The 17,399-nt window shown below is 46.1% G+C and overlaps 2 protein-coding genes across 3 annotated transcripts in view; one reads left to right on the forward strand and one right to left on the reverse strand.

Moving 5' to 3' along the window:
* The window catches only part of LOC121300505 (MHC class II transactivator-like), a 17,321-nt gene extending 6,026 nt beyond the window's left edge, over positions 1-11,295 (forward strand). Inside the window, exons 2-21 of the mRNA XM_041229073.1 lie at positions 1,397-1,516; positions 2,116-2,238; positions 2,394-2,438; positions 3,087-3,167; positions 3,254-3,313; positions 3,783-3,917; positions 4,095-4,187; positions 4,370-4,498; positions 4,883-4,936; positions 5,183-5,317; positions 5,599-5,658; positions 5,751-7,452; positions 7,801-7,980; positions 8,383-8,457; positions 8,690-8,770; positions 9,764-9,856; positions 9,986-10,069; positions 10,287-10,370; positions 10,462-10,545; positions 10,698-11,295. Of these exons, the coding sequence (XP_041085007.1) occupies positions 1,397-1,516; positions 2,116-2,238; positions 2,394-2,438; positions 3,087-3,167; positions 3,254-3,313; positions 3,783-3,917; positions 4,095-4,187; positions 4,370-4,498; positions 4,883-4,936; positions 5,183-5,317; positions 5,599-5,658; positions 5,751-7,452; positions 7,801-7,980; positions 8,383-8,457; positions 8,690-8,770; positions 9,764-9,856; positions 9,986-10,069; positions 10,287-10,370; positions 10,462-10,545; positions 10,698-10,773 (3,494 nt within the window). The 3' untranslated portion in view covers positions 10,774-11,295. The remainder of the gene's footprint in view (positions 1-1,396; positions 1,517-2,115; positions 2,239-2,393; positions 2,439-3,086; positions 3,168-3,253; positions 3,314-3,782; positions 3,918-4,094; positions 4,188-4,369; positions 4,499-4,882; positions 4,937-5,182; positions 5,318-5,598; positions 5,659-5,750; positions 7,453-7,800; positions 7,981-8,382; positions 8,458-8,689; positions 8,771-9,763; positions 9,857-9,985; positions 10,070-10,286; positions 10,371-10,461; positions 10,546-10,697) is intronic.
* Positions 11,296-14,217: 2,922 nt separating this feature from the next.
* On the reverse strand, positions 14,218-17,332 carry LOC121300578 (dexamethasone-induced protein homolog). 2 transcript variants are annotated; one of them, XR_005947541.1, is made up of 4 exons: positions 16,231-16,510; positions 15,473-15,811; positions 14,279-15,275; positions 14,218-14,233 (listed from the first exon to the last, which is right to left on the reverse strand). XR_005947541.1 is itself a non-coding variant. In XM_041229166.1 (4 exons), exon 1 carries the CDS (start codon positions 16,781-16,783, stop codon positions 16,526-16,528), a length of 258 nt encoding a protein of 85 aa, XP_041085100.1. In that variant the 5' UTR covers positions 16,784-17,332; the 3' UTR covers positions 14,218-14,233; positions 14,279-15,275; positions 15,473-15,799; positions 16,231-16,525. The 2 variants fall into 2 exon arrangements, 1 of the variants encoding a protein (XP_041085100.1); XM_041229166.1 differs by having other exon boundaries at positions 15,473-15,799; positions 16,231-17,332.
* Positions 17,333-17,399: the final 67 nt, after the last annotated feature.

Below are 17,399 nucleotides of genomic sequence, written 5' to 3' on the forward strand. Positions count from 1 at the left end.
TGACAATCTGAACAGACACTGCTGTGCCCAGACAGTCGGACAATCTGAACAGACACTGCTGTGCCCAGACAGTCGGACAATCTGAACAGACACTGCTGTGCCCAGACAGTCTGACAATCTGAACAGACACTGCTGTGCCCAGACAGTCTGAATAGACACTGGTGTGCCCAGACAAGCTTTCAGTTAGCAAGTGTCACCAGCCCTCTCTGGGGAGGGGCAGGATAGGTGCTGTTGTTTCTGATTGCTAATACAATACCCAATACTTGTCATTCATGTTCTGAATTAGTTTTTTTGCAAACTGTTTGAAATGCGGTATGTCACTTTTCAGCTGCACAGACTCTGATTCTAGAAAGGTGCTTTAGGACTGGTCTCAGAATTACTTGGTTCCCTGTTTTTAGTACCAAATAATTTGACAAAATGCAACATCACAAGTCTACTGAGTTTTGTCTCCAGTGCAAAGTTTAAACATTACTAATGACATAAAAGCTTTCTTTGGTGCCAAGCCAAACTAGTCTGTTAGTCATCCTGTAAAGCAATCTCATGAGCTAGTATTACCCTCCTTGACAACCTTAACACAGAACCTCCCTCTGCATTCAGCACACTGTGGTGATAGGCAGGCATGTTGTATCACTTTTGGAATGCTGTTTACAGTACAGCATGACAAAGATTCAGAAAAAAAAAATCAATTACCACTGTAGCAGAAAGAGGAAATCCGGACGATGGTAAATGCCGCTAGCAACACAGGAGTTCTTCTATATAGAAACAAATCAGTGTCAATAATACAGTGAAGGACCTGGTAGGAGCCATCTGGTGTAGGCTGTAGCAGGGCATGCAGGACAACACTGTGATGCTAGAAATACAAAGCTGTGTGCTGTACGTCCAAGTGGAGAGCATAGTTTATAGACTCGTGTGTAGGGTTAAGTGCACTTCAACACTTATTATAGGTATGCTTGTATACACACCTTGTCCAGATATTTCACAAATTACTAATGTGTGTTTTTAATCAATAATACAATTACTTCTGCCCTCCTACAGGCAGGTAGGCAGGCCTGCGGTGTGCAGGAAACTGACCGCAGAACCATCTGTCTTTAGCAGTCCGGTCCGCGATCGGGACCTTGTGCTTGCATGGCTGTCGACTGCAAAGCTGGGTTTTGAAACGGAAAGCCCAGTGCACTCTCTTTAGCTCGCTGCCTTGTCTTCAAGGTCTGGTTATTTGAATAGGTGCCAGGAGGCTGGGCTTCTGAGCAAAACAAACATCCGGAGTGTAAGGAAATGAAGCAAGAAAGGAAGTAGACAGGAGGGAGCAGAATAGCCAGTGAAAATGTGCTACCCCACCAGGCCCCCTGTAGGACTGTCCTGTATTCTAACCCACTGTGGACCATCCCCTGTGTTTCAGCCCATGATCCAGGCATGGAACCCTCAGTCCTGGAAGAGCACAGCTTCCTGAGCCTGCTGCACAGCGACACACTGGAGGGGGACGTTCCACTCGGCTTCCCCGAGGGACCCTTTCCCTGCGGTCAGCGCTTATTATTATTATTATTATTGGGACAAAGCAGCTGGGTCAGGGATGGGAATAAGACTCCCATTGCATAGCAGTTTGATCCATTCCTCCCATTGCATAGCAGTTTGATCCATTCCTCCCATTGCATAGCAATTAATTCACACACCTGGGTTTGTTACCTGTACATCCTGGCTAATAAAGGTTGTATTAATAGCTGGAGTGGGTGTAACCTCTATGCAATAGGAGTGTTATTTCCATACCTGATCTACACAACATAATTTGAACGTTCACCGCTAGGAGTCACTGCTGTGTTCATGCTCGAGTCGCAGACTGTGTGTAACAAGTGTCGGACAAACTCCAGGAAATTATTATATTTGGAAAGCAAAATTTTACTCCGATACAAAAAAGTTAAACATGGTTCTTCTTCTGCGTACACATGCCTATTTCTGTAATAGAAAGTGCACTTCTTCTAATTTTAGAAGGATTTTTGTGTGTTAAATACAAATTGTCCAGTATACATTGATGCAGCTTAGCCACGGCCTGTGCTTGCACTACACAGAGCCTGTGTTGTACTCTCAGAATATCTGGACACTCTGCACTGTGTTGCCTTTCAGATGCTGAAGGTAACCAGCTCTCTCTGGATTCTCCCAACATTTTCGACTACCTGCTGTCAGACCTGATGGTGCCCAATGAGAGAATCCTCTCTCCGACCCCTTTCGAGTACAACGAAAACATCGGTAAGCATGGGGATTGTTTTTCAGAGCTTTGTCAAGGAGCTCAAGGAACAAATAATGTTGTAAAACAGCCCCATTGATACAACCCTCATAAACATTTCAACGAGGAAAGATCTATGAGGTATTCATTTGTAATGATTTTTTTTTTTTTTTAACAGAAAAAATATTGAAGTTTTTAGAGGAAGACCAACAAGAGAATTTGGGTAAGGTGGTTTTTTATTTTAATGTTTGATAAGAACTGACAGAGGAGAGAGGGGTGTGTGTGTGTGTGTGTAAATAAGTTAGCACACTACGATAAACAGGCAGCACACTGCATCAGATGGCAGATTACAACAGTATCCATGCAGATCTAACTGAAGTACAATATAAAAGCAGTGCTGTCGGGGTTGTGCACTGAGGGCAGCTCTGTGATGTACTGGACTGCTGCTGACAGTCTGCCAGGGAGTGGTCCAAATCAAACTAGCTTGCTGGCTTGTGCTCAGGAGGCAGGGCTTCCCTGTGCCTGCCAATCTGCTTGCTCTCCTGGTCCTGAGGTCCACCCAGCTCTGAGTGGGAGAGGCAGAGCTCATGAAACACTGGGATAATTCTTGTGACTCAGGAATTACTGTAAAAAAGCTCAAGACTGAAGTAGATACAGGCATTAAACGCTTTTTGCAGACCAGCTCATGTGAGTAAATATGAGATACCTCCACGAGTGTGCTGTTCCCACATTTGGTTTTGTGTAACTGTTTTTTTATTTTTCTTACTCCTCTGTGTAATTTGCACTACCAGTGAGAAAGGTCTTGGAAATCCATCTGCGCTGTTTCCAACTCTGTTTGTGTTCCATTATCTTGTTCGTTTGGTTTTAATAGGGGAAGAAATGGAGATGACAATTTCAGAACCGGAAACCATGCACCAGGACCACGCAAGAAGCATCCAGTATCACAAGAGAGGTGAGCGTGCTGCAGTGAGGTTAACCAGGTTGCACAATTCCATTCTCAATGTAAACTAGAAATGTTTTCCATTGTGTATTCAACAGACCTGAACCCAGCTGATGCCAACTCTGCAGATACAATGAAACCGAAGCGCCAGAAAAGAGGTACCTCATCATTGTTGAGCATGTTGCACTGTAGGAATGCAGTCACTGTAACACCGACAGGCTGCAGTGCAGATTCCTGTCTGCTTCAGACTCACAGTGTGGGGTGCAGTCCTGGAAATGTAAACAGTTCAGTTCATCACCTCTGATTAAACCTCAGCTTGCTTTCCGAAGACCTTCAATTCTGCTGGCCTTTCCCTTCTCTACTAACTGCTTGTGTCTTCAGGACACGGCTGCATTGGAGCACAGCTCTGTGAATTAAGCCAGGTCTCTTTGCAAACCTCAGAAACAATGAATGATGTGTTCTTACTGCATGACTAAAGCAGAGCGACACTGACATGAACACTTACCCAAATTCAACAAGGCTTACAATTCAGCAGCAAACGTCATTTAGCAAGCAGGGCCCTTTCAAATTGCTTTAAAAAATGACATTGAGTTATAGTTCCATTTTTGAAATGTCATGTCCCTCCAGATCCCAGAGGAAAGCGAATGCTTGAGAAAAGGAAGAGAGGGTGGAGAAGCCGACCCGACCAGAGAGAAGCACAGAGAGGTATCCCAGCAAGCAGGCCTGGGGTCCACATTGACCTTCCCGTTGAGAAGAGAGTAGGTGGGGGTCCACGTGTTTGAGCACTACACTACAGCAGACCTTTATCTGATCATTCTTTATGTTGACTGTACGCTGCAGTAAACCCATTGTCTAACATACTCAACGGGGATATTGCTGAGTTATAGAAACAGTGCAATCTGTTTGCGAAAGATGAGATTTAGTTTTTTATCTCCGCAGCGAGTTCTCCCGCACACCCTGTCCACGGGTTTGTCACTTTCACGCTCCCCATCTCCAGCCTGGCTGCCGCTGGAAACACTACACTCACTGCTGGTAGGTTATACAGTTTGACGCTTCTGTTTGAATCATTTATCTACCTCCCTACCTACCTATCATTGGTAATTGGGATATGCAAATGACAGAATTACAAGAGCCAATCAAATCGTGTGTGTGTGTGTGTGTGTATATGTTTCACACTTGGAGTATCTTGTTAACTCTGTCTCTGCGTGTCCCAGGAGGCTCTTTGGCCACTACCCCTGCACCCACAGCCTTCCAGGTGATTCAGAACTTCACCGCTCCTCAGCAGGTCTTCAGTATCCCCGTCGCCAACGCTGTACACCCTGGGGGCCCGACGTTTGTGATTGGTGAGTATTCCACAATGACTTCCTTTTCTACTGAAACCCTTCCTGCTATTTTTGGATTATTCAGTGAGGTGAACAATGACAGTGGTTACACTTCAAACCTAAGAGATGGAGGGTTAACTCACAGTCCAGTAACCATGAAGCAATGTATGAGATGTGAGTGGGGTGGTGGTAGTGCTGCATTAACAGAAAAACCTGATCCAAGATGAACTGTTACCTTTGGATTAGTAACGCGAGTCTATCTTCTCCAGAACTGTATCCTTCCCTTTTTTTTTGGATGTTTCTGAAGTTTCAGCCCCAGTTTGTTTGTTTTCTTGTCCTCTCGTATTTCCAGTCTGTAGTAGGTCAGTGTGAACCTCACCTCTCTCTCTCTTGCTGTGTCTACAGTGCCTGCTGCTCCAATGTCCTGTCCCAGGGCTGCAGGAACTCCCAGCTCCCCTGGTAAGAATGAAAGAACACCAGGCGCCATTCGTCATGGGAAAGAGCCAAGGAAAGCAAAGCAATTCCCCTGTAACATGCGTGTCATCAGGATTTCCAGCTGTCACTCCTGAGACACTAACAACAGGACAGTTGACCACCCACGTGAAACAATAAGGAATATCTTTAACACTTTCAGCCTGTGTAATGTTTCACGTCCGTTTTAAGGGTTTGAAAGTCTTTTTTTTTTTTATCTGCTCTCATCCCCAGTCGCAGGTACTGTCATTGATGCTGCTGTCGCCAGGCACCCTGCCAGCCCTTCCTCTCCCGCTAGCCCCTCTACTGTGTCTGTGAACAGATCCCCTTCTCCAGACTCTCTCCCCAGCACCCAGCCCACCACTACCGGTACAGAGACACATTTCCTATGATTTTGTGATTTTCTGAATGATTCCAGTATGAGCGCTCGATGGAGTGTGGTGTACTTACACACAGGTGGTGTTGGAGGAATCAGCAGCTCTGGTCTGGAGCCTCCTGGTTCTTTTGAGTTTATCACAGCCTCTGGCCAGACTGCCTCTCTACATCTCCTACAATGTATAATCGTTGAAGTCTAGCTCTCACAGAGCAGCATAAAGGTAAACACCACTAAACAAATATTATCAACTCTAAAGTGTCTCTCCTGGTTTCAGATGCAGCAACGTCCCCCTGCAGAGGGTCGCTTCAGTCCCTGAAGACCCCTGCGAAACCCAGTAAGTTTGGGTTTTCAGAGCATTCTCGTCTGTGTGAGGCGATGCAAGGGATTCTTTCTAATGGTAACGCATGCCTCTCACCTGCTTTGCAGAGTCTATTGAAGAGTTTAAAGACTCCCTAAAACGTTACCTGCTCAACACCTGCCAGTTCATGTGTGCTGAGGACGAACTGACTCTGGAGTCTCTTCACATTGACGTGCCCTTGATCCAGAGGCAGGTCAAGATCAAAACGGGGAAGAACGCCAACAAGTGTCTGGAGAAGGAGCTGATCATCTTCGATGCAGCAGAGAGGAGGAGAGCCGAAATCCCCCGGAGCCAAATATTCCACCCCAACGGGGAGAGGTCGAAAGACACCAAAGTGATGGCTTTGCTGGGAAAGGCTGGGCAGGGTAAAAGCACGTTCGTCCAGAAGCTTTGCCAGGACTGGTCCAGTGGGCACTTCCAGCAGTTTGAGTTGGTCTTCTGCTTCGCGTGCAAGAGGCTGAATCTGTCCGGGAAGCGATTCGGGTTGAGGAACCTGCTCTTCAGCCTCTTTGCAACACCGACCCCAGCCAACGGCGATGAGATCTTCAGATACATCCTTCGCAACCCCGAGAAGGTCCTGATCATATTCGATGGCTTCGATGACTTCCAGGATTGTGAAGGCCTCCTTCATTCCCCTGCCACCAGCTCCTCCAAGGAGATGTACAGCATCAAAGACTTGTTTTCAGGTCTTTTTCAGAAGAAGCTGCTCATCGGAAGCACGGTACTGGTCACTGCCAGACCCAAAGAAGCGTTCAACCCATTCTTGGGAAAGGTGGACAAGATAGTTGAGCTCAGCGGCTTCACCCCTGAACACATTGAGCTGTACATGACCAGATACTTCAAGGGCACTTCATACTGCGACGGCGCATGGAAGAAGGTCCAGGACAACGGGTTTCTCTTTAGTTTGTGCTCTACCCCGCTGATATGCAGGTTAATGTGCTTCCTCCTCGAACACTTTGACATGAACAAAGACTTGCCGTCCACGCTCACAGGACTCTACTGCCACGTGTTCTACCACAAGATGCACGTGAATGCATACTCGCCGGGTCCTGTGAACAGGCAGCAGAAGCAGAACGTCCCTGATCTGGGTGTCCTAGCCTGGGAAGGGATTCAGGAGCACAAGTGCCTCCTGAACCCAAGGGACCTGTCATCCGAGGAGCTGAAGGAGTTTGGTCTGAGCAGCGGGATCCTGAGCCCTCACCCAGTGAGCGAGTGCGGGGAGGAGGACGACTTCGGCCTTGGGTTCGCTTATTTGATCACACAGAATTTCCTGGGGGCTCTGCACCTGATCTTGGCCAAAAACATAAATAGCAAAAGCCTGGTGAAGCAGATCCTCCTGGAGAAGAAAAAGAAGAAGCCTGAGGAAGACTGGCTGGACGTGCTGCGCAGGTTCCTGGCGGGGCTGCTGTTTCAACCTGCAGAGTGTTCCTATCTGGACTGCTTGTCTGCCAAGGCTGTAGTATCCAAGAAAGACGCTCTTTCTGAATACCTGAAGAAGATCAAACCCAGCGATCTGAACCCTAACAGGCTACTTGAGCTGTGCCACTGTGTTTATGAGACGAGCAACACAGGGCTTGTGAAGCACATGGTTTCCAAACTCCCTGCAGCGCTCTCCTTCAGGGGCACTCCTCTCTCCCCGACCGATGTGTTTGTACTGCAGCACCTCCTGAACAAAACCAGAAGAGCCTTCACCCTGGACCTTCACGAGACGGGCATTGACCTCCGTGGAATCAAACAACTGGCGGGGCAGAAGAGCGTGACGTCATTCAGGTGAGCGGCATTGACATTCTTCATGTCATATTCCGAGCGTTTCAAGAAAAAAAATTCAGTAATTTAGTTCCAATTGGCTGCATTCTTGGGGCGTAGGGTGGGTAATTGCACATTGATAAGTATTGGAAAAAGATTGTGTTGCTGTTTGGAAGCATCCAAATATACAGACTATAAATTCAAGTGCCATTACATTTATACTGAATTCAGATTAAACCAAGAAAGAGCTTAAAAATAAATGTGAAATGATCGTCTACATGGTTCTGCAGAACACTAATGGAAGTACAGATTGTTTAGCTCTGATGGAGCATGCCTCGTGCTTCACTGTCTCATTTCTTGACTATATTACAGGGCTTCTATATCAGATACAATAAGCCTTTGGGAGCACCTGCACCAGACTGGGGAGCGTGGTCTTTTAAAGGACTCCATCTCCAAGTTCACTATCAACCCTTTCAAAGCCTCGCGGATCAGTGATGTTGAGGACCTCTGTCTCCTTGTGCAGATCTACCGGGAGAGAAAGCTGCCTTCATGGTAAATAGCTTCACTTCACAGGCTGAGCTGTCCATCACCTCAACATGAAGAGCCAAGCCCGGGTCACAGCAACGTGTCTTTGCAATTGAACAGTGCAAACTGTGCCGAAGAGGCCTCTGCTGTATTTACCGAGCGTCTGGAAAGTAATCCTTCAAAGACTTGTCAATTGAGAGCCTGCATCACATTTCTAATTTTAGTCAAGCTTGTCTGTAGCTTGGTTCTATTAAAACAAGTCCACATGTGTTTGCATTTCTTACAACAGCTTGATTAAACTGCGTACGAGGCGGGCTATTCCAGCAACTAGAAAGTAAAACTAGGTTTTGCTCTGAAACGGAATAGGTCACAAGCTGCTGCTGGAATGAGGTTTGTAATACAGGAAGCATCGTCTTTTCTTTCTTGCAGTGACGCAGAGACTGGGCCTGGCAATGAGATCTTTGAGATCCCGGCCGTCGAGGGACTCCGGAAGCTGGAATTTGCGTAAGCGTCACTTTGGGGAAACTCAGGGCTGTCCAGCTCATGGCTCTTTAGCACCTCTGCCCCATGGAGTTTCACAACACGACTCTTCTGAAGCATCCTCTTTTTAGGGTTTTCACTCTTGAGTTTTGTGGAGCTGAGGAATAGGAACTCCGGTATTGAGTATTCATGAGAACAGACCGCACTGCATGCTGTGTTTTTTGAGTGTCAGATCCCTTGTTTTTCTGTCCCGTAGGCTTGGTCCTGTTTACGGATCTGTGGGGTTTTTAAAGCTGGCGGAGATCCTTCCTGCATTTCGGTGGCTCCAGCACCTGGAGTAAGTGACCGTTCTTTCTTGCATGGCAACCGTATCCTTGGTTTGGGATGGAGAGAAGCGTGGATATGTGGGTTAATCATAGTGTATGTGAGTGTGGCAGAGCAAAGCTCTGCCCAAATTGGCAGGGATGGGGTTAACTTCCCCTACCTGCCTGGGTTTATTATGTTCAGGTGGCTGGGGTTGATTAGTTGATTAGGTTGATTAACGATCAATCAGCGCCCAGCCACCTGATATAAAAGGAGGCCTCTGCTTCTCATTTGGGGGAGAGGGAGCTGAGGAAGCAGGTTGGTTTTTTTTGGTTGTTTGGAAAGCTTGAATCCAGTGAAGGCATTGCCCAGCCTGGAGATTGTTATTTTTGTAAATTTTGCTTTTTGTCTTTCTTTGTGTTTAAATTGTTTTGTTTTGGCCCTTGTGCCCTTTCATTTTGTGTTTATTTATAATAAAATAGTTATTTTTTTGAACTGCAGTCTGTCTCTGGGCCTCTATCCACTCGCCAGCCTGCCACATTTGGTGTGAGAAGTGGGATAGCGCCACCTAGAGGCCCAGAGACAGACTGCAGTTCAAAAAAATAACTATTTTATTATAAATAAACACAAAATGAAAGGGCACAAGGGCCAAAACAAAACAATTTAAACACAAAGAAAGACAAAAAGCAAAATTTACAAAAATAACAATCTCCAGGCTGGGCAATGCCTTCACTGGATTCAAGCTTTCCAAACAACCAAAAAAAACCAACCTGCTTCCTCAGCTCCCTCTCCCCCAAATGAGAAGCAGAGGCCTCCTTTTATATCAGGTGGCTGGGCGCTGATTGATCGTTAATCAACCTAATCAACTAATCAACCCCAGCCACCTGAACATAATAAACCCAGGCAGGTAGGGGAAGTTAACCCCATCCCTGCCAATTTAAAGGGCAGAGCTTTGCTCTGCCACAGTGAGCATAGCCTTGAAAACTGAAACGGTACACTCCTTGACCACGCCCCTCTTGTTCCGCAGTCTTGAAGCGCTGACCGATAACAAAATCGGAGACAGGGGAGTGGAGAGACTGACGGAGGCGTTCTCTGCTTTATCATCGCTGGAGACGCTCAAGTAAGTGACAGATTAACACACAGCAAGGCATTTATCAGGTTTATCACGTAACGTGTAACATGCAAGCAATAACTGTCAGGACTAAAAGCTATTCATCTGTCATATTATTCTGTTTTTTTTTCTTTACAGCCTGTCCCAGAACTACATTGGAGATCGAGGAGCTGAGAGGCTGGCACAGTCTCTTCCTTCCCTGGTTTCACTGAAACATCTCAGGTACCATTGAAACACGACATGTTGTCCTGTGCAATAATCAGAGCCCAACAGGAATTATTATCTGCTGACTTTCATTGTGACCTTGGACCTCTTTCTACTATTGACTTGTTTGTATCAATAGAAACATACCAAAAAAATCCATTCTGCTTTTTGTTGTGTCAACATCAAGTTCCCAGGGACACAGCAGACTGGCTGACTCGCTTTCTCTCCTTTGCAGCTTGTACAGTAATCTGATTGGGGATCGTGGAGCAGAGAACATGGCCAGGGCACTCCCAGAAATGAAGTCGCTTACCGAACTCGAGTGAGTATCCCTCCGGATCCTTTTCAGAGCCTGTGAAGAGGGCAGGACTGGCAGCTGGAGCTCTCTAACGCGCTGCCTTGTTTCTCCGCAGTGTGAAATATAACAAGATCACGGACATGGGGGCGCAGAAGCTGACTGAGAGTCTGAAGAGCTGTCGGTGGATAAAAAGCTTGGCGTGAGTAGAGGGGCTGCAGCACAGTCCAGTGTTGAACAGTTCTGCCTTCTCTCAGTGCTGTTCAGATGTTGTCTCTTGGCAGAAAAACTGCTTGTGTAAGATTTTTTTTCTGAAACCTTTGTGAATCGTTTTCATGTCTTTCGTTTCTCTAGAATGTGGAATCAGTCCATCCCACATGGAGTTTTGGAGCACCTGAAACAACAGGACTCTAGAATCAACCTGCTTTAGACCCTTTAGAAGATGCTGTGGCCAATGGGATCGTTCCCTCGTACATGTTTACAAACTCTAGCAGGGCTCACATGTGTTCATATCCTGAACACTGCCTGCTTGGAAGATATTTACAAGAGGAGTCTATTTTTTTATTTTTTTCACCAATTGCTATGTTACTGGATTCACGATGGTTTCACACAAGCGCCCTCAGAGAGTTTACTGTTAACACAACACAGGGGTCTTCCCTTCCAAACAGCTGAGCCCACACGCTGCACTGAGGTGCGTTTTAGTACTGCAGAAACTTTTAAAAAACTCCAGCGTTAAACTGACTCCACATCATTGCAGGCATTATTACTGTTCCCCTACCAGAACAAGATAAAGAACCACAATTTAAACTGTAGAGATGGCTATTCAATCTGTGACACTGTGTATGTGTGTGTGTGTGCTAGCTTTATAAGAGCTGGATATGCAATCTGTGTGTGTGTGTGCTAGCTTTATAAGAGCTGGATATTCAATCTGTGTGTGTGTGTGCTAGCTTTATAAGAGCTGGATATTCAATCTGTGTGTGTGTGTGACAGCTTTATAAGAGCTGGATATTCAATCTGTGTGTGTGTGTGTGTGCTAGCTTTATAAGAGCTGGATATTCAATCTGTGTGTGTGTGTGCTAGCTTTATAAGAGCTGGATATTCAATCTGTGTGTGTGTGTGTGTGCTAGCTTTATAAGAGCTGGATATTCAATCTGTGTGTGTGTGTGCTAGCTTTATAAGAGCTGGATATTCAATCTGTGTGTGTGTGTGTGACAGCTTTATAAGAGCTGGATATTCAATCTGTGTGTGTGTGTGTGTGCTAGCTTTATAAGAGCTGGATATTCAATCTGTGTGTGTGTGTGTGTGACAGCTTTATAAGAGCTGGATATTCAATCTGTGTGTGTGTGTGTGCTAGCTTTATAAGAGCTGGATATTCAATCTGTGTGTGTGTGTGTGTGCAGCTTTATAAGAGCTGGATATTCAATCTGTGTGTGTGTGTGTGCTAGCTTTATAAGAGCTGGATATTCAATCTGTGTGTGTGTGTGACAGCTTTATAAGAGCTGGATATTCAATCTGTGTGTGTGTGTGACAGCTTTATAAGAGCTGGATATTCAATCTGTGTGTGTGTGTGTGTGCTAGCTTTATAAGAGCTGGATATTCAATCTGTGTGTGTGTGTGTGACAGCTTTATAAGAGCTGGATATTCAATCTGTGTGTGTGTGTGTGCAGCTTTATAAGAGCTGGATATTCAATCTGTGTGTGTGTGTGACAGCTTTATAAGAGCTGGATATTCAATCTGTGTGTGTGTGTGACAGCTTTATAAGAGCTGGATATTCAATCTGTGTGTGTGTGTGACAGCTTTATAAGAGCTGGATATTCAATCTGTGTGTGTGTGTGTGCTAGCTTTATAAGAGCTGGATATTCAATCTGTGTGTGTGTGTGTGTGACAGCTTTATAAGAGCTGGATATTCAATCTGTGTGTGTGTGTGACAGCTTTATAAGAGCTGGATATTCAATCTGTGTGTGTGTGTGTGCGTGACATTTGTTTTAATAAACCTGTAGTGCTGCTTTTTGTCACTGAAATGAAATGCATGAAGGTCACTGATAAAGCATGTGATTATGGTCACTGTTCTTAATTAAACACACATTTCAATTCAGTTGGCCAGGCTGTGTGTGTGTGATGCAAATGGGGGCAACAGATGACACGTCTCCTTTTGAAGTCTGATTTACATGCAGGCAGTGGCTCACAGCCTGGGGACTTTTCATTTGCATGGTGTGTCATGCACTGGCACTCAATCAATACTCTGACAAGTCATTTCAAACCAGGATCTCGTTTCAATCAGGTCCCTAGCAGCTACTCAGTGTCTTTATTTTTAACACCTGGGTTAGAGCCCAGCCATTGCTATACTTTATAATGGCTATGGCACTGCCATATGTTTGTTTTAATCCAGGCCATGATTGGAACAGCTTCTGGAGGTTTAGTTCTACAATTAAAGACATGGTGGGAACATCGCCCAATAGAGCAGCTAGGTGCGATTCTAACACTGAAGTCTGGCTGGGACAAAGCTCTTAAACAAGTCAGCATTTCTGCTGGAGTGATTCACTGTACATCCACTGTACTTTACTGAATGAAAAGGCTATCCAGGCAGATAAACACACTGACGGAGGCCAGCCTTGCATGATGTATGACTCCCCAGGATAAGTTTTAAAAGTCTCACTGATCAAACGAGATCAGCTGTATAATGTATTTAACTGGCTAACCATGTGCGAAATGCTCATTCCAGCTTGGCTGGAGTCTGACTTACAGACATTCTATTCTGTGAGGCACAGTGCCACCTGATGGATGAAAGTGGAAACTCAAAGCAAATCCTTTGAAAGTCATCCTCTGTAAACTGTTTCTAAGGATGTTCATCTTTAAGTAACATGTTTCAGACTGAACTATGGCAAGCAAAATAAAATGTAATCATCTATTGTCACATCTGCACCCTTTGGTTTTATTATTTTTTTTGTTGAAGCCCCAGGCCTGCCACACATTCACCACAACCACAGAAAAGGTAGGATTTCCAACAGTTTTCATTGGTTTTACAGTATTTGGTATATTTAAAACTACTATATATGGATTCTCAGAATACTGGCAACACAAATTTTTATAATAAAATAATAATCGTTTTCCATTTTAATTTCATTTGTTCGTGTCAGATAAACAGAAACAGAACAGAAACACAGGTCGAAGTGTCACATGCACACACACACACAGCTTGAAGCGTCCCCCACACACATACAGCTCGAAGCGTCCCACACACACACACAGCTCGAAGCGTCCCACACACACACACACACACACACACACACACACACAGCTCGAAGCGTCACACACACACACACAGCTCGAAGCACACTCCCACACACACACACAGCTCGAAGCGTCTCACACACACACACAGCTCGAAGCGTCCCACACACACACACACACACACACACAGCTCGAAGCGTCACACACACACACACAGCTCGAAGCGTCTCACACACACACACAGCTCGAAGCGTCACACACACACACACAGCTCGAAGCGTCCCACACACACACACAGCTCGAAGCGTCCCACACACACACACAGCTCGAAGCGTCTCACACACACACACACACAGCTCGAAGCGTCCCCCACACACACACAGCTTGAAGCGTCTCACACACACACACACACAGCTCGAAGCGTCTCACACACACACACACACAGCTCGAAGCGTCTCACACACACACACACACACAGCTCGAAGCGTCACACACACACACACAGCTCGAAGCGTCCCCCGAACACACACACACACAGTCCCAGTCTGACCAGTTCCACTCTCATTGACTAGTTCAAGGAATCAAGGTATAAAAAAAAAACCCTGACAGAACCTCTCTGTGCCTCAGCCCACAGGTCCTGCTGAAACCCCTGACAGAACCTCTCTGTGCCTCAGCCCACATGTCCTGCTGAAACCCAACAGAACCTCTCTGTGCCTCAGCCCACATGTCCTGCTGAAACCCCTGACAGAACCTCTCTGTGCCTCAGCCCACACGTCCTGCTGAAACCCCTGACAGAACCTCTCTGTGCCTCAGCCCACATGTCCTGCTGAAACCCCTGACAGAACCTCTCTGTGCCTCAGCCCACACGTCCTGCTGAAACCCCTGACAGAACCTCTCTGTGCCTCAGCCCACACGTCCTGCTGAAACCCCTGACAGAACCTCTCTGTGCCTCAGCCCACACGTCCTGCTGAAACCCCTGACAGAACCTCTCTGTGCCTCAGCCCACAGGTCCTGCTGAAACCCCTGACAGAACCTCTCTGTGCCTCAGCCCACAGGTCCTGCTGAAACCCCTGACAGAACCCTCCTGGTTTTTGTTCTAACCATACCCTAAATTAGTTAATTGGACCAATTAAGCTTCTAACATGGTCCAATAAAATACTTTAGGGTGCAGTTGGAATAAAAACCTGCAGGGACACCGGCCCTCCAGGACAGAGTTGTGCCCCACTGCTCTAGAACATCATTGTGTGCTGAAATGCAGAGCTTTATATAAATACTGTGAAGTTACTTATCAGGAAGGTCTGAGCAGAAACGCTTGCAGTTCATCAAGCAGGAATACGTGCTTAACATTAATATATCTAGTGGCTGCCCCTCACAGTGTGACTAAGCGCAGCTGTTGCTTTGCTGTTGTGGGTTGAGGCCCTTCAGAACTTATTACAGCAAGGGTTTCTATTCCAGGACTGGCTCAGTCCAGACACCTCCGTTTCCAGGAGTCAAGTTTGCTGGGTGATTGCTGTTGTGGTGTGTGTGCTTTTCTGGTTTTTTTGTTTGTTTTGTGAATTGGGAAGCATTTGAAATATACTAGTTGCATGCAGTGCGCTGCTCTGATGACTTTACTGCAAAAAAACAAAACCATTCATGGGGGATTCAGGCCGACTGCAGTAGAATCGCTACACAGGCAGTGGCAGCAGCAGCACTGTCGGCCTGAAAACAACGACAGACAACAAATACTTCAAAAGGACCGCTTACACAGAAAATATAATCAGCACATCTACCATGCCTCAGATTCTAAATGTAATAATAATAATAATAATAATAATAATAAATAATAATAATAATAATAATAATACTACAATTAGAGTTATAACACAAACTGAAATGAATAAATATAAATACCCTACAATAGAAATGCTCTTTGTCAGTTTCCAGGCTCTGAGAAGCGGATCTGGTGTTGCCGTGTACGCTGGGGTAGCGTGTGGAGGCGAAGGCTCTCCTTTGCAAACTGCAACGTCCACAGGGAGCAGTTCAACAGTTCATACAAGTAAAGCTCTTAAGTTTCATGCTGTTGGCCACTCCGTTTTGTATGGCTGTTTGAGTTTTTTTTATTTTTATTCGGGGTCTCAGCCTGTTCAATCCGTTTGCGTCTCCATGGCAGCGTGCTCTGCAACAAAGGTCAAGGGTCAAGGGGCGCCCCTGTCCTGAGCTCAGTGTCCTACAGTCTGGAAAGCCTGCGAGGGAAACTCAGAGAGAGGGAGAGAATCAAACCCCATCCGGACAACAGAGACTTAACATTCCCCTTTTAAATCCTGAGCTCTGCAGGCAGGGCTGGAAATAAGACTCCCACTGCAAAGCAGTGTGATCCATCCCCGGTTTTACTATCAGTTTAATAAGAACCCACCAGGCCTAATCAAGCTTGTAGTAAAACCTGGCAAAGTGAAACTGCTATGCAGCAGGGGTCATATTCCCATCCCTGCCTACGGATAGCAGAATTTATAAGGTGAATGTTAATTTGAAGCAATTTTAAAAAGCCAGACCCAAATGCACAAGCACACTGCAAGGCCTTTCCGCTGCTGCTGCAGAGATCTACTTCACAAAGCCTATCCCTGGAAAAACGAAATCAAACCCCAAATACGGCACAATCAACACATGAAACACTTACTTTCATCCAGTAACGACCCCATGCCACACGTGTGCTGTTGCTGCATGTAACAAGCCAAGTCACAAAACTGTCTGAAATGAATGCCTTTGGGCCATGTCTTAGCACACGGGTTACCCAGCCACGTTACCCAGCAATAGTGATCACAGACTGGAGCAGCCCGATTGCTCTGCTGCTGGGGAGAATCCGGCTTTTTGTGTGGATCGCGGTGGTGACACTGGTGGAAGCCGTATTTGGTAGCTGTCGGTATTCTGTCTCTAGCCATTTCGGACCTGTGTGTGTAGTTTTTTTTTTTTTTTCAGTCAAAGACGTCCAGTTCTACATCGGTGTCGTACGGAACCGAACCCGGGTCCGACAGAACTCCCAGATCAACCAGCGCCTGGTCCATATCCTCGGGCAGAAAGACTATCCCCACATTGAGGACAATGTACTCCATCAGGAAGGCATAGTAGAGGATCAGCACGTTCACGAAAAACAGACCGAGATGAAACATACAGGGCAGGTCATTAAATAGCGGCCCCACCGAATCGAGATTAGCATAGACTGGGGATGTCATACAGCCAGGATCCGAAAGGGCAGGCCGGACAGGCAGGCAGACAGACAGACAGACAGACAGACAGACACCACCAGTCCTAGCACTAATACACTGTGTGTGGGGGTACAGCAGCACGCAGCTCTGCAAATACAACGATCATCATCAGATCAGTACATCGAAGAGTCGCGATATAGCTCGACAGATCAATAATAACACCGATTAGCACAACTGATTTAATTTCACAGCGAGGTCTGACTGATTTAACCACCTCGCTAGGCAGTGATGACGTAGCTTAGTTATAATGTTGAGTAACTGTGTGCGGTGCTGCAGAGTTTGCGTGAAAATATGAACCGAACATAGTGCAGTTTTACTGTGGTACACTATTGGCTGCAGCGCTGCGTCTGGTTTGTATTTACAAACCAAAACATTCTACGCATTGAACAAGCCTCACTGTATCGCATCACCTAACGAATTGCTTTTTAAATATCATTGTTATGGTTGCATCAAGGCTGCATCGACTGCAAGTCTTCTTTCTGCTGTTTCCCCGAGCACTGCAATAAGCTGCCATTGGCTGCTTGCTCCTGAGCTTGTACCGTGATGGGCCAGCTGACGTGTCACAATGCAGGGTCCCGCCTCT

This window comes from Polyodon spathula, chromosome 26 (assembly GCF_017654505.1).
Source record: "Polyodon spathula isolate WHYD16114869_AA chromosome 26, ASM1765450v1, whole genome shotgun sequence".
Classification (NCBI taxonomy): Eukaryota; Metazoa; Chordata; class Actinopteri; order Acipenseriformes; family Polyodontidae; genus Polyodon; species Polyodon spathula.

What these genes read in the sequence shown, in the direction of transcription:
- LOC121300578 (XM_041229166.1), bottom strand. Translation starts at nt 16,783, where the DNA reads ATGACATCCCCAGTCTATGCTAATCTCGATTCGGTGGGGCCGCTATTT.